This window comes from Bactrocera dorsalis, chromosome 1 (assembly GCF_023373825.1).
Source record: "Bactrocera dorsalis isolate Fly_Bdor chromosome 1, ASM2337382v1, whole genome shotgun sequence".
Lineage (NCBI taxonomy): Eukaryota > Metazoa > Arthropoda > Insecta > Diptera > Tephritidae > Bactrocera > Bactrocera dorsalis.
In genome coordinates, this window is record NC_064303.1 from 86,325,979 (window position 1) to 86,343,227 (window position 17,249).

The 17,249-nt window shown below is 35.9% G+C and overlaps 1 protein-coding gene across 1 annotated transcript; it reads left to right on the forward strand.

Moving 5' to 3' along the window:
- The first annotated feature begins 450 nt into the window (after positions 1–450).
- Positions 451–15,829, forward strand: LOC105223881 (uncharacterized). The gene is made up of 8 exons (XM_011201763.3): positions 451–2,036; positions 2,400–2,830; positions 3,831–4,022; positions 10,738–10,877; positions 10,939–11,434; positions 11,592–11,849; positions 11,915–12,064; positions 15,605–15,829. Exons 1-8 carry the CDS (start codon positions 896–898, stop codon positions 15,683–15,685), a joined length of 2,889 nt encoding a protein of 962 aa, XP_011200065.2. The 5' UTR covers positions 451–895; the 3' UTR covers positions 15,686–15,829.
- The last annotated feature ends 1,420 nt before the right edge of the window (positions 15,830–17,249 follow it).

Consider the following 17,249-nt stretch of genomic DNA (forward strand, 5'->3'; position numbering starts at 1 on the left):
ATTCGTAAAAGGCAAGCCATTTTGACTTAAATGAAGCTACTATAAGCACCAGTGATGATACCGACTTTTCTCCAGTTCGTTGCAAACAATGCGCTTATTATCAAGTAGCGACGAATAATTATGCAACTATGTCAATATTTTTTCTTTATTTCTATTATAATTTTTCTGTTCTTAATTCTGGATTAACAGATTTCTTTTGGTTTTTTGCTCGCTCTACCAATTTTTCACCTGTATGAATTATGTATTTTAATTTTTAATGTTAAATAAAATGCCATATGAACATACAAGTTGTATGCATATCTGAAATTTTATAATTTTCAACATTTTTTACACGGTTTTTCTAAATAAATATACATATGTAGTTATTTATTTCGTCTTACACGGTTTTCAGATGATATGGAACGTATCCCCCAATTTACTATAGGAAACGGCTCTTTTTTTACGCGGTTTTGTTTTACACGGATTTCTGAGGAACGTATCTACCGTGTAAAAAAAGAGTTAAGTGTACATATGTATATCAAAATGATCAGGGAATGAAAGAATATGATTCCTTTATGTCTCTCTGTTCATTCTATTTTAACAAAAGTTGGTACAAGCGTTTTCTTTGGCGCTTTAAGTTAGTAATGTTTGGTAATGATTATGTGAATTGTTGTTAAACGATGTCAGAAATGGTCAAGATTAAGCTGGAAAAAGCTGCTCGTCCAATACGAAGTTTTGAACTTAAATGCTGACGGTCTGATAAACTGTACAGCATTAAATTATTGAGTGCTTTTACTTTGAAGACTATCACAACTTCCTTCACTATTCAATCAATAATGTAAAACAACAACAATAACTCAACCTATAAAATATATCAACAGCTTTTATTTCCTATACATTTGTAACTTTAATTAAAATGAATGAAATACAACAAACAAGCCAAGTTAATACGGGTAAAACTCAGAGTTTAACTGAAGACCCGCCAAAAAGTCATAAGCAACGGGTATTTGCGTGGTTAGAACTGATTGAAATAACCAATTTCAACGCCAACCAAAAAGACCCATATATGGAACTAAAGCATCCCCGTGCCGAGTTTTTCCACCCATCCAAGGAGCCTAAACATATGTTCAAAAAGTTTTTAGCCGGTGAGGAAAAATGCATTTATACCATAATTATTGAACAGGATGACATGGAAGCTGCAAACTATTTCGCTGCAGAGCAAATTTGTGTGTTAATAAAACGTCACACGGCCTCAAATGAGAGACACTCCGTAGACGAAGACAGTTATGACTCCGAACGCGACACGCAAGCGGAAATCGATTACGACGTCGAATTCGAGTACAAAATCGACAATAAAAAGTACAACTATTTAGCAAAGGGATATATCGATATCCTTCAACTATTCTCCGATGAATGTATATCACTTCAAATGGTTGTATTCCTTTACTCCCCCAAATGGGCAAGCGGCCGAGGCGCAGTCAAGACTATATGGAATATTTATACCAAAATGCCACTTATGAAAACCTTTCATATTACAAATCTGGCATTCATTAGTCTAGAATCTCTATATAATTTGCCTGAGGAGTTGTTGGATATGGCGGATGATATGCGTGTGGATATACTTTTTCAAGCCAAATTCGAAAATGAAGATTTGGTATTTGATGAATTTAAGATTTGCACTTTTAAAGTATTTCGAAAGAATATAATCAAAGATCAGAGTATTTACTTCTGTTGGGAAAATTTGCGCAATCTTAATGAACGAAGCCCACCCGACGTTAGAACCGGATGCACGAACAAACCGCAAAACTTTCTAAGGAATCTGTTTTGCACTGAAGACAGAGAATTCAATTTCCATTTCATAAATATTTTTCACGATTATGCCTTATCATCGAATTCGACCGTTCGATTTGTACTCACCGATGAGTTGACGGAAAAGCTCGAGCAAGTTATTGGAAGCGATGAACAGTGTTTAGCTTTAAAAGTTTATAACATCAAGCAACCGGAAGAAATATTGCTTCAAGGCGCTCTAGAAGCACACATTTTTCTTTATCCTAATGGTAAGTCTTTTTCACCAATATATAGATATACATATTAGCTTAGATGAAGAATGTTTGGTCCTCTGGTATTAAACGAAAGAGAGAAGGAATTCTTACGCCTACATCACACTCTACTTATGTCACTTTATAACAGAGAAAATTAGGGAATTCTTCAAAAAGAATATACATACTTGTATAAGTCATTTGCTGCAAGAACGTTGTAATTTAAATGATGGAAAGTCGAGAGCAACGGCTTTAAAGTTCTCAAATCTAGAAGTGATATTCAAAATTTATTTCAATCTAAGCTATTTGTTATATCTTTTAATATTTTGTTGGTTCTAGCTTCCTTACCTTACTTACGGTTCATTTCCTTTGTGTTTACAGTGAATGCCTGTCGGTTTGCCGTCGCTTTGGATGACCCGGCCTCGCATGTAAATTTCGACGATGCTCAGAAAAGAACGTTCGCCACAATAAATATTAATTTTTATTCTCCCATAACGGAAAGTAGGAGCGGGCGATCTATTATAACCAAAAATATTGATAATATTGCGCCCGCCGACGAAGATAAATATGTATGTAATTCGTTGCTGCAGGATAATCGAAGTCTCTCTTACAAACGGGAGGATGCTTACAGAAAATTCAATCAAGAAATTAAATCCATAGCTATGAATATATTAAAAAATAATATTACTGATTATAATGACAGCAAATCATACGTGTGCTGTGAACTGAAAATATTGACTTGGAAAATTACGGATCTTATAGCTTATGATTTTAATGTACGAGTTCCGACGGAAACAAGTCTCGAATTCACGGTAAGCTTGAATTAATTTTACACCATGGCACATTATACTCGTATATGAAATTATACCTCATTCTTTTATTTTTCCTTTTCATACATACTGTAGAAGTTGGCAAAACTCTTTCAACCTGAGTTCTTTAACAATGCCCCATTCTGAAGCGAAACTTTTAATCTGATTTTTTAGCACTGAATAAAAAGTAACTACCCTGCAAGCCACCTATCAGTTAAATCACCGCTTAGTTATTATGGCCCATTCATTCTTAACTTTCCTCGCTTTGCGCGACAATATATATCTTAATAACGAATCGACGAAAGCAGGGGTATGCCACAATGAACGTTTCGCTTTCAATGTCTATCCCTAAGATAAATTGCGATCGTTGCTTGGCAAAGCGTAAAAAGATGAGAGTTCAACATTTTGCTTGGCCTTGCTGTATTTCGCTTCGATATGAATGTACTCATACAAAAGTATCCATCCAAATTCTCTGTCAAAACAAAGATCTGAAGCAAAGCTCAAAGTTAATCAGCCATTAAGGCCCAAGTGACAATTCAAACCGAAACCCTGGCGTTCGTGTGATAGCTCATCATTTTCTTAGGCAAAGGTTTTCTAAGTTGAATTGTGTATATCGTCATCTGAAATGCAAAATAACGTATCATCAAAAAATTCGAAATTGAGTGTCTTATTGATTACGCTTCACCACTTCAAATTACAAAGATAATATTACATATGTTCAACAGTTTCAGGTTCTGCACTCAGATATAAACCAGTTTTAACCAATATTAAATTTTTTTTTCACTCATGTTCCATTTTATTGCGTGTTTCATTCATGCCACTTTACATTTCCGAAAATGTTGTTACGTTATTTTGCATTTCAGGTGACGATATGTGTTAGTTTCCGGATTAATTCTTTCTGTGTATTTGACTTTCAATAGCCATGACTTACGGGGTAAAAACCACCGCATATTCTTAAGTTGAACAAGAGCTCTAATCGTAGATTCTTTTCGTATGTTTACAGAATTTAATGACGCTTGTTTATAAGGAGTTAACACAACGCGTTTATAATATTTTAAATACGTTTGATAATAAGGCTATGACAATCGATCAAGGTACAATTAAGGAAGATACAAAACTTCAAAGAAGAATGAGTTATATAAAACTACTCAATGAGGCAGGGGACAAGAAACTTGCCAATTTTCTTTTGGAAAAGGTAAATAACATTCATTTGTATGTAAATACATATAAACAAGTACGAAAGGTTTAAGTTCGGGTGCAACTGACCATTTTATACTCCTGCAACTTGTAATAGTCAAATCCAGTGAAATACGAGTATCTTAAGATGTAAAACGTCAATTAAATAATCGGAATCTAAGCAAATTTATATATACATATACTATATACATAACGGAAACCATTACATGTAGTATATGGGAGCTGGGGTAGTGTCGACCCAATTTTGTCTAATAACTGTTATCATGCCATATACTAAAAAGGTGTTCCCAAGCGAATGTTCGATAAACCTGATATTAGTTATATGAGGGCTAGGTGAAGTTTTCGTCCAATTTTCTATATGTATTATAGGAACAAAGATGCACCGTTATGAATAAAACACGTTCTGTAAATTTCATTGAGATATTTAGATCAAATGTTGATCGATAGATACAGTATAAAGTCACCAGGAAATTCGAAAATCTTTATAATAGGTATATGGAAGCTCAGGGAAAGTATTGACCTGATTCAAGCCTTTTTTGATAAACAGAGTTACTATTGTGAGGAAATTATTCTCTCTGAATTCAATTGTATATCCCATACATTCAAAGATATTTTTGGTCAAAAGTCAACTATAAACTAGAGATGAGCGATATTGTGATTTTTCGATATCTGTGATTTCAGTGATTGCTATTTTTAAATCACTGTGATTTTATATTGCTATTGCGATCGCAACTAAGTCGACGTTCAAACGTCGTTGTTGTTATTGTAGCGGCAGATTCTGCCAATTTGACACTGTTTGGCCGAATAAAAGTCCGGGTCTGTTCCACTTACGTAGGTTTTCCGCCTTTCTTTTCACTACATTTTCGCAAATATTGGAGCGGTTCGGCTACCTGACACTTAGAGCGTATTGCATAGTTCATTTGTATGTTGGTATGATGGTTTCACACATTTCTTAGAAGGAATTACCATTAGTGTGGTTGATAATTTGTTTGTTTAGAATACCCGCTTTTAATATTTTCAAGACCAAATAATTAACGCGAGTTTTCTAATCTTTGGGAAAATATTAAAAACCCGTAATTTTTTTATTCCATCATTTTTTTTGAAATTAATTAGTTACAATTCTTGTTTTCATCATAAAATGCTTTATATAAGAAAGTTACACTCAAAACTTCAAACCGCTATGACGAAATAGCATATACGATATATACAATACCCTGAAGAAAGTTGTTACTTTTCTGCTATTTGCTATTGTGATCGTAATTCACTGGTTCGAACTGCTATCGTAAATCACAGGTTCGAACTGCGATCACAGTTTCGAACTGCGATCACAGTTTCGAACTGTGATCACAGTTTCGAACTGCGATCGCAATCACTGGTTCGAACTGCGATCACAGTTTCGAACTGCGATCACAATTCACTGGTTCGAACTGCGATCACAGTTTCGAACTGCGATCGCAATCGCAGTTCATAGAAGCGAACTGCTATTTATAAAAAGTGATCGCAGTTGCGATTTGCGATTTTTCAATCACAGTGAAAAAATCACCGGTAGTGAAATATCGCTCATCACTACTAACGGGTGATTTTTTGAGGTTAGGATTTTCATGCATTAGTATTTGACAGATCACGTGGGATTTCAGACATGGTGTCAAAGAGAAAGATGCTCAGTATGCTTTGACATTTCATCATGAATAGACTTACTAACGAGCAACGCTTGCAAATCATTGAATTTTATTACCAAAATCAGTGTTCGGTTCGAAATGTGTTTCGCGCTTTACGTCCGATTTATGGTCTACATAATCGACCAAGTGAGCAAACAATTAATGCGATTGTGACCAAGTTTCGCACTCAGTTTACTTTATTGGACATTAAACCAACCACACGAATGCGTACAGTGCGTACAGAAGAGAATATTGCGTCTGTTTCTGAGAGTGTGGCTGAAGACCGTGAAATGTCGATTCGTCGCCGTTCGCAGCAATTGGGTTTGTGTTATTCGACCACATGGAAGATTTTACGCAAAAATCTTGGTGTAAAACCGTATAAAATACAGCTCGTGCAAGAACTGAAGCCGAACGATCTGCCACAACGTCGAATTTTCAGTGAATGGGCCCTAGAAAAGTTGGCAGAAAATCCGCTTTTTTATCGACAAATTTTGTTCAGCGATGAGGCTCATTTCTGGTTGAATGGCTACGTAAATAAGCAAAATTGCCGCATTTGGGGTGAAGAGCAACCAGAAGCCGTTCAAGAACTGCCCATGCATCCCGAAAAATGCACTGTTTGGTGTGGTTTGTACGCTGGTGGAATCATTGGACCGTATTTTTTCAAAGATGCTGTTGGACGCAACGTTACGGTGAATGGCGATCGCTATCGTTCGATGCTAACAAACTTTTTGTTGCCAAAAATGGAAGAACTGAACTTGGTTGACATGTGGTTTCAACAAGATGACGCTACATGCCACATAGCTCGCGATTCTATGGCCATTTTGAGGGAAAACTTCGGACAACAATTCATCTCAAGAAATGGACCCGTAAGTTGGCCACCAAGATCATGCGATTTAACGCCTTTAGACTATTTTTTGTGGGGCTACGTCAAGTCTAAAGTCTACAGAAATAAGCCAGCAACTATTCCAGCTTTGGAAGACAACATTTCCGAAGAAATTCGGGCTATTCCGGCCGAAATGCTCGAAAAAGTTGCCCAAAATTGGACTTTCCGAATGGACCACCTAAGACGCAGCCGCGGTCAACATTTAAATGAAATTATCTTCAAAAAGTAAATGTCATGAACCAATCTAACGTTTCAAATAAAGAACCGATGAGATTTTGCAAATTTTATGCGTTTTTTTTTAAAAAAAAGTTATCAAGCTCTTAAAAAATCACCCTTTATAAACACATATTTGGTACCTAGAGCCTTGAACAGTTTTGTTTGGATTTGCCTAATTTTGAGTAATAGGGTGGCATACTCTACTGGCATTGTTCGTGCAAAGTCGATAACCGACTATTTGGTGCCTGAAATTGGAGCTCGTGATTTCGGGGATATTTGGTTTCAACAAGATGGCGCCAATTCCCACATATTGTATAAATCCATGGATTTATTGAGAGAGCATTTCGGTGGGCAGATAATATCACTTTTTAGGCCGGTCGATAGGCCACCAAAATCGTGTTATATCACACCGTTAGACTTTTTCCTGTAGGGATATGTAAAGTCTAAATTCTATGTGGAAGATCCCGCTTAGATTCAGGGCTTGGAGCAAAACTTCACGTGAAACATAACCGCCGTCACCATAAGAGAGATGGACATAAGTTGTTTGCCGAAAATATCTTTTAATACGTTTTATATCTCCATAAAAAGGAAGACATTTGATCGAAACACATAAGTTTTCTTTATGTTTTTAAAAATTGCCACTAGTGTCGTGTTTTCCTCAGTACAGTACCTAACTAGTTCATCACCATCTCAAATATTTCAAAATGGACAAAAATGTTAAGCGAAATCACCATTGAATCGCCTAAGGCAGGGTTTCCCAAAGTGGGCGATAACGCCCCCTTGTGGGCGCTGCAGGTGTCAAGGGGGGCGGTAAGAGACCCAGAAAGAAAATGGGGCCGTTGTGTAGAGGCCTGGGGGGTTATATGTAATTTTATTTAGCTAGGAGGCCTCTTAGACAACAACTTGTGAACATCAACTAATATGAATTAAAAGATTGCTCAAACTCGGTTCTATATTTCTCTCCGCCTAGTTCATATATCTGTATGTGGGCAATTAAATAAGAATTCATATTTTTGGACTATTATATAATAATTGTGCTTAAGCATTCCTATATAAACAATGTAATATTTATTTTATATTCATTTGTGGTTTTGCGCGCAATAGATGAGCATTACTTACGCCTCCTTTACACTACTCGCGAAGTTAAACGTATTTCTCAAAGCAAAACAATGTCGGAAGTAAAAAAGAAGAGACGGCAATACTGTGCGGAATACATTAAATTCGGATTCATTGAAAATCCCACAAACCCATCCTCGCCTTTGTGTCTTCTATGTCTAAAAACATTTTCGAATGAAGCAATGAAGCCTTCAAGACTGCAAGATCATTTGAATAAAATGCATCCAGATAAGAGAGACAAGAATGTAGCATATTTTCAAGACCTAGAGAAGAAGCATAATACTCAGCCAAGTGTAGCAAAACTATTTTCGGCGGCTGCTAAGCAAGATGACGACGGACTTCGAGCTTCGTACAATATCTCTTTGTTAATTGCTCAAAAAGGCAAACCACATAACATCGGAGAAGAGTTAATATTGCCAGCAATAAATGAAGTAATAACTACCGTGCTTCATAAACCGGCCGCAGATACATTATTATCCGAAAAATTCCTTTGAGTAATAATTCTGTGCAAAGACGAATTGCTGAAATGGCTGAAAACATTGAAGAATCATTGTGCGATCACCTGAGGACAAGCCAATTCTCAATTCAGCTCGATGAGTCCACTTTACCAACTAATAAAGCATATGTAAAGAACTATTATTTGCTAAAAATTTAGAGACCGATACCAAAGGCGAAACAATATTCAATAAATTGGAAAAGTTTTGCGATAAGAAAGAGATTCCTTTTAAAAATATTATTTCAATTGCTACGGATGGCGCTCTGGCTATGATAGGGTGTCATAAAGGCTTAATTAGCGCACTTAAAAAATAAAATACCAGATGTCCTTGGAGTACATTGCGTTATTTATAGACAACATTTAGTTGCTAGAAACTTAAGTGGAAAACTATTTCAATCACTGCAATATGTCATCAAAGCAGTCAATAAAATCCGCAACAGCTCTTTGAATGATAAATTATTTCATCAGTTATGTGTTACTAATGACGAGGATTTCAATCGTTTGTTGTTTCATACTGAAGTTCGTTGGCTATCAAGAGGCAATTGTCTGACTTGATTCTACAACATGTTAGACTCTGTTATAGAGTTCTTGGAAACTAAAGATACAGAGTTTCAAGACAAGCTCATAACATCAAAGAATGATATAGCTTACATGACAGACCTGTATAAATTGTTCAACGACATGAATCTCCAACTGCAAGGCGATAAACTAAATTTAATTAAAACAAAAAACGTCGTTGCTGCTTTCGCAGCCAAACTGCTTCTACACAAAAAGAATCTGGGCAGACGTGAGTTTCACAATTTTCCGAATTTATCAGTACAGTGAAACTTCGATAACTCGTATTTGCAAGGGACCACAATTTAAATACGAGTTATGGAGTTTTTCAAGTTATCAAGTTTTTTTTTTCAAGTCAAGTTTTTTACGGCAAGAATAATTTCTTTTTTTTTTAATTGGCAATATTTTGCACTTACGAGAACTTGACATCTTGCGTCCTAATTGATACTAATCTACGCTAGTTGTAGAAAACAAAGCAAAACTTATGAATAAGCGTAACTGTAAAATAATAACGGTTAAAAAACGTACTATGTTTTCGTCACGTACTGTTTTTTGTGAAAAAAAAATCGAGTTGTAGAGGCTTTTGAGGAAAAAATACAAGTTGTAGAGGCTTTTGATACACATTTTTCTTTTTTTGTCTCAAGAAAGATACGAGTTATCAAAGGGACCGAAATACATGCATTTTTCGCGAATTTTTCTAGGGACTGAAGAAATACTATGAAATATCAAGGTTTTTCGCTTATCGAGGTTACGACTTATCGAAGTTTCACTGTATCATGCAGTAACGACGAATTGTTTGCCTACTGCCAAGATTTGGAAAACCTCCACATTGACTTCATCGAACAATACCAGGACATTTTGAACTTGGAAATACCAGACTGGGTGTCGGACGATTCTTGATAGCATTCCCATCGTCATATTTGTGTGAACGTGGATTTAGTGTAGAAATCGTTTGCTTGTTACCGAACGTGGCGACTTGCGACTGTTCTTGTGTAAATTGGAACCTGATATTAACAAACTTATTAAACAGCATCAGATTCATCCTTCACATTAGTTTTTATATATGCATCGATTATTTTAGTTTTATTTTTAATAAAAGATTCTCTGTTTTAATACTATAAAGTTGTGTTTCAATAATCATTCTTATTGGCAGGTGGAACCCGTAAGAGTTAACTTGAGACCTAAGCGCCGTTGTATGTTACCCACTGTGCTCAGGTTTCAAGTTGCTGGTTATAGTAAAAGTTTCGTTTAGAATTCTCCGTTAATATTCATATATAGGTCACAATAATTAATTTGAAGTTATAGTGGTTTTTAAATAGGTGAAAAAATGGGGGCGCTAAAAATATATTTATTTTCAAAGTGGGCGGTAGACAAAATAAGTTTGGGAAGCATTGGCCTAAGGCAAATATCTACATGGACTCTTTTTTTTCGAGTGATATTTGCCGCAATTTGAAATTTTAGTTCTGTCGATGAAACTTTTTCAAATCACAATCAGTTTACATTGATCATAAAATGAAATTGAAAGCGTATACGCGAATTGATATTTGTCGGTGCTATCAGGACAATAGTCCTTAAAACAAGATATTCGATTGTTCGAAGATCAGAAAACAACTCATGAGTTGCACGATATGTATGTATACATCTGTTAGTTTCCGATATAATGTATTGGAGTTTCAGTAGACGTGAATTGCTATGGTGTTGCTCACTAGTCAGTGGTTTTAGTTTCCTTTACTGTCGGAGAAATTTCTTTACAATTGTTATTATTTTAACGTTTCCAACTTCTTTGCAGTTCTCACAAACATATGCCGATAATTCGACTTGGCACTTTTGCAAATTTCTTTACGACATTGAAACCCTTAATTTCGACTCAGCGCTCGAGTACGCAAAGAAGCCAGTGAGAGAGGTTTACCATCGCGCGCACTATTATATGTAAGTGTGACTATAAATAATTAATTTATGAATTTCAATAATTCTCGTTGTGATAATTTAGCGAATTGGCCGGAATTTACATCAAATACATTCAGTTCAAAAGAAATGAAAAAAATTTTAATGAAGCTTTGCCATATCTGATCGAAATGCTCAATGAGTTTTCGATACAATTCCCGCTGGAATTGGAGCCATGGATACTATGGCATTGTATATATAAACAATGCGGTTATTTGCCCGGTATTGAGTTCACTCGTCTGAAGTATGAAAACCTCGTCAACCAACATTATTGGGACTTTCCAAACATACCATATAGTCGTTTCTCGATTTATAACGACGTCTATGTACAATTTTACACAAAAAAGGGCCAATTATTATTTATAATCGTAAAACATTTCCTATGGTTAGGCACTTATATATTTGCCGATATTGTTTTTGATGCTATCTCAGACGAATGCACTCCCGCTGAGAAGTATATGTTTAAAAGCACGATTAAAATACTAACCGATGATTTAACAGAGGACTACACCATGCAGAGTTTTGACTACGATAAATCAATGGTGAGTTCGGCTAATTTGGTAGTTGGCACTAGAGTCGTTGGAGCATTTTGGACTCTCAGCGCTATAGACTGTTCTAATGTAATTGTTTGAAAAATTGTTTTTTTTTTTTAAATTGGTAATTTTATTAAACAAACTTTTTATGTTCATCGTTTCTTAGAAGTTTCTTGTTGCATTCACGAATGGCAATATCGCGTATTATCGCGGCGAAATTAGCAAGGCATTAAGCTATTATCATCGAATTTTGGATAGTAAGGATAATGAGAATCAATGCCTTAAACTTGGACTACTGCGTTACGCCAATTTTCGTTATAATGAGCACAAACTTTTGGATGCCATAAAAGCCTATGAAAAATATCTATTTTTCGGTACCGGTGCGTTCGTAGCATATTACGGACTGGGTAAAGCGATGTACAAGGTAAGCGATTTACAAAACGGGTGGCGAAGCTTGAATTTATTTATTATTTTCACATATGTATGTAGTTAAATCGTTTGCCAGAAGCAGAAGGACATTTTGCTAACGCTACAAACTATCCGCTACATATACCTGATATTTGGGCCTATTTAGCTTTGATCAATTTAAGGTTAGGAAGGATAGAAAATGCCTTGAAACTGTGGAAATACGCTCATGTGGTGAGTTTGCTATAAACTTATTGCTGCAATAGTGCTTTAACTAGAAACACTTCATATATATGTAGGTACAATATATTAAAATATGGGTCGGTAGCGCTAAATAATTTCAAGGATTCCTACACGATAACCAACATAACGCACATAAAACCACAATTAGCAATACGATTACCTCTAGTCCATGTAGGGCCCTAGCACAGTACACTTTAAAATAATAGTAATTGGTAAGGTAAGGTTGCAAGTGAACGATCTTTTGAGGTCTGCGAACAGGGTTCAGACTCAGAGATTGCCGTGTCGAATTTATGCAATTTTGTCATATTTTTCCTTGGATCATGACACAATACATTTTGTCTCGAAATAATATTTTTTTTAAATGAAATGAAAATGAAACGGGTTTCACGGAGCGCCAAATTCAGTTTGGGGAACAAGAAAAAAGAATACGGTGGTTGATATTCATTGCGTTTTGGGGCTTTAAATTCGGTCACGCTCGTGCTTTTTTTGAAAAAAAAAAATCTGCTTTATCGGGAGGAATCGATTTTCAAGCACCGTTTCCTTCACTTTTTAAATATTTTCATCACTTGAAGAGGTCGGAGGTTGTTCAGAACGAGGCATGTCTTCAACTATTTCTCGACCGTCGTTGAAGGCATCTCGCGTTTATATTTGGCATAGTAATAAGGGACAGTCATTCCAACTTAGAAATACATATTTTTTTAAATATTATTTACCCGGGGAATTTAAGTACAATTCCCGCGAGAGTTTTTGTCCCAAATGTATTGAAATTCGAAATGCCTTTTAAATGTTCAGTCTGACCACTGATTTGTCAGTCTGGTGTTGTTGAGTGTATGATCAACTTTCACAAAGAAGACATAAACTAGTCCTTAAGGTTATACGATTAGACCTTGCTGTAACCTATCATTATTTCATAGCTTCCATAATGATACATGGTCTTTCAACAATTATTCATAACTAGCAGACCCCGCAGGCGTTGTTCTGCGTGAAATTATGTGTTTTAAAATGAAAAGAAGGTTTAATTTATATTGTGTTAAAAATCATTTATTTGCAATTTTTGCACATTTTTTCCAATGAAGCGTAGTTTGCTTCGGTGCGCAAATGTACAGAGAGGATGGTTTTCCAACTTGTGAACGCGCCACGTATTGCTGGCCGTGTGAAAAACATGGCATTTCCAGATTTATGTCACACACTTCTAGCGACTATCCTTGAGTCTTGTTGATTGTCATCTCAAATGCAATTTTCCTTGGAAACGGAATAGGTTTGAACTGAAATGGCAAATCGTTAGAACTCAAAGGAATTCGTAGAATCAAGCATTCTGCCCCTGGTATTCGATAGCTGCATCACAATTAATCGGGTTCCATTACACAGTTTCGGCGCATGAAGATTGGGAAACATAATAATAACAGATCCAACTTTGAGTCGCAGATGATGCGGCGGTATACCAAGCCTCTCCAAAGAATTTAGAAATTTCACTGGATAATTCACGGCTCAATATTCATTGTCAAGACGATTGATTTGTATGAGCGCAAACCTCCCGGAATTGATATAGAATCTTCCAGTTTAAGTCATTAACATCGGCATTTTTGACTGCTAAAATTGCGCATGCACTCAAGAAATCGTGGTTACGATAATTTGGCCAATGTTTGGATAAACATTCGTGATGAGTTCATCTTACGTTGAAGTGAATTGACAAAAGGCAGGTGGAATTGATATCAAACCACTGGAAGTATCAACCGGAATTTGCCTATTTCCAATTCTTATCGAATACGATTTAAAGTGTCCTCGGTAATGTCATTTTTGTTCGTGTCCCATAATTCACGCCGATGTGTCAAAATGATCATCGCGAAAAGTGTGCGAACTTCAGTGGCATGCGAAGTAGCTATCGCATTGTCCATCATTTGATTCCATTGATTATTATGTTCCAGCAATTGTAATTGCTGGCTTGCTTCTCAAAAAGTTGCACACACCGTACCATTCACAGTACGCAATGACTCAAATGAAGTTGAATCGCGTACATTAATCAATAGCAACCGAAGGTAGAAGCAATCGTCGTTTTTCGGGTGGATTGTGTAAATTCGTCCTAAGGCATTAGTTGAGAACACACCTGGATGTCAATCTACTGTTTGGTCTTGCTTTCTGCGTGACTATTTCTTCGACGATGCATTCCATGTATAATATCATGTAATTTCCGAATAGAGCAATGTTTTCGCAAACGGATCACTGACGCAAGTTGAGAAAAAAGTTCAAAAGTTCAAGTCAATTTTGTTGTTGTCATGAATTGCAAAAGTAAATATCTCATAAAATGCTTCATTGCAGTTCACGTATCGACCTATTTGATACTTGCTGATCTCATCTCGTTCCCGGCCTAGCGGTTATTGGCCGCTACGTCCTCTGGTGACGTACTTGCAAACTACCTTGATCGATTTGGCGAATATGGTACAATCCACGTGTTGTCAACTTCGTTATTCACACCTCTAAATTGAATGCTGAATGTTCTGCAATTGTCATCTGGTGAGCAAGACCGATACAATGGATATCTATCATGTCCAGTTTGCGTTTCCGAAAGAAAAGCACGTGGACAGTGTTTCGTGCATTTATTGTCAGACATACACACCGAAGTGCGATTGTGATGTCCACAAGGTCCATAAACCAGATTGGTTTTCACCACTTCGTATAATTCTGGATCTATCTCTGGTCAGGAATTTTCGATGAAATGATTTCATCAATTTGATCTGGTGTAACCACCATCCACCATCCTAAGAAGAATGTGTGCGTGCGGCAAATCTCTTGTTTGCCCCTTAACAGAATACATCTTGCTTCTAACAGCACCTACTCGTGCATGTCTTTGTGCTGCCAATATATAATGTGTGTTGATGGTAAAAAGAACACCGAACGATATTAGCGCGACCTCTTCGTGGCATCGCAAGAAATTTCAATGATATTTGATCACTTTGTATGAAAGACACATAAAGTTTTCACTGAATAATTTTCAATAATTTACCTTTTGAATAGCCGAAATAAAGAAAGCAAACGACAGAAATTGAATGATTCAAATAATTTACAAATAAATTGCATAATTGGAAAACAAAACAAAAATGGAAAAGTCACTTTTTTGAAATTTACGCTCGTAAGTCCGTTTAAAATGAACATATTCTCTTTTTTTTTACAAAGCATCGTCGCTGGATTTCCTTCAAAGTGGTTCAGGCCATTTTTCATTTCATGTAACGTTTAGTCAGCTATAGCCCAACTTATTTTTATATATAAGATGGATATTTATGCAATGTGATGTGATATCATGTAAGGGAAATAGAAAAGGGCTGTTTTTAGGGTTTTCCCGGCAATTATTCGATTTTTTCTCGCGTCTGTTCAGCCGTTCTCGAGTTTTAGCGAGACTAACGAACAGCAATTCATTTTTATATACATACATATGTATATACATAGATAATATCAGAAGAGCTGTTTACAAAATTATAAAAATGATAATTTTTAATTCTGTGTAAGTTTTTCTCAGTTTATTTTTTCTCTTCCTAGAATGAAAACTGTACTATTTCCAAGGAAATTCTAACGGAATTGGAAGCATTGGACCATAAAATATTGGATTTATTTATTTGATATATTATACATTCTACACATAATACATAGTTATTGGACACGCATTTTATCATCAAAATGTATTTTGAAACGTTTTTTATATGTAAAATATCAACGCATTTAAAAAATCCAATTAAATGACGATACAAAATATTTGTCATTAATTTTAACTTTTGCTTTGATGAAGAAACTATTTTCTTTTTGGAGAATATAATACTATATCGTCACCTAAAATACAAAATAAGGTAACAAGATTTTCGGAAATTTACAGGGGAAAGAACGAAACATGTAATAAAATTGAACATGAGTGAAACAAAATTTAAATATTGATTAAAACTGGGCTATATCTGATAGCAGAACCATAAAATGTTGGACATACATATATACATATATGTATGTAATCTGAAGTAGTGGAGCGTAATCAATGAAACACTCACGTTGGGTGAAGAAAAAACACAGAAACATCAAATTTAATGGAGAATGTTTATTATCGTTCGAAAGAAAATTCTTTGGCATTTATATTTTGTAGATTATTTCCTCAAAATGTTGGCCGCGTCTCAGATGGTCCATCCGTTCAGTGCAATTTTCGATGAGTCGTTCGAGTATTTCAACTGATAACTGGCGAATGACACACGTGAAGTTTTGCTCCAAGGCCCAAATGGAAGCGGTATTGCCCGCATAGATTTTAAACTTTTCGTATCCCCACAAGATAAAGTTTGACGGTGTGATATCACACGATCTTGGTGGCTCATCGGCCGACCCAAAACGTGAAATTATCTGCTCACTGAAGTGTTCTCTCAATAAATCCATTGATTGATGCGATGTGTGGGAAGTGGTGTCGTCTTGTTGAAACCAAATTTCGCCGAGATCACTTGCTTTAATTTCAGTCATCAAATAGCCTCAGCTACGGCTGCTATATTTTCTTTATTTTCTTCACTGCGTGCTGGACGTGGTCTTTTCGATCGAATATTATCCAATAATGAATGCTGGGTCTCAAAAAGGGTAATGGTCTTGTGTATAGTACGCTCAGTAGGCCGATTATCAGAATGTGAGTTTTCTTAATAAAATTGAACGATTTGTAAATATTGTTCAGGCGTAAATCTTTTCATGATGAAATGCCAAACAATTCTGAGCCAAAATGACATGACAACTTGACACGACTTACACGTGATCTGCCCAAAAAACGCTATTGAAAATAGTACCTCTACGTGAATCACCCGTTATAAATTCACATCACGTTGTCCTCTGTTTGTATTACCTTTGAATACCGTTACTTTCTCTACATGTTTAAATTCTTCTTTTAATAAGCGGAAGTAATCAATAGATATTTTACAGGGTTTGTCCGGAAAATAGTAGGGCAGATTTTCTTCCGTCTGGACTGTACTTCGGAGCGTGCGCTCACCGACTGAATTCGGTAGAGGGTGTTCCTAGCTAACGAACGAGCAATCCAAAAATGCAGCGTTAGTTAAAGCAGAGGTATGCGATTAAATTCTGTGTGAAACTCGGTAAATCTGCGACAGAGACGTTTGATATGATCAAGCAGTCTTACCCAGATGTTATTTTAGCAAGAAATGGTGTGTTTCGG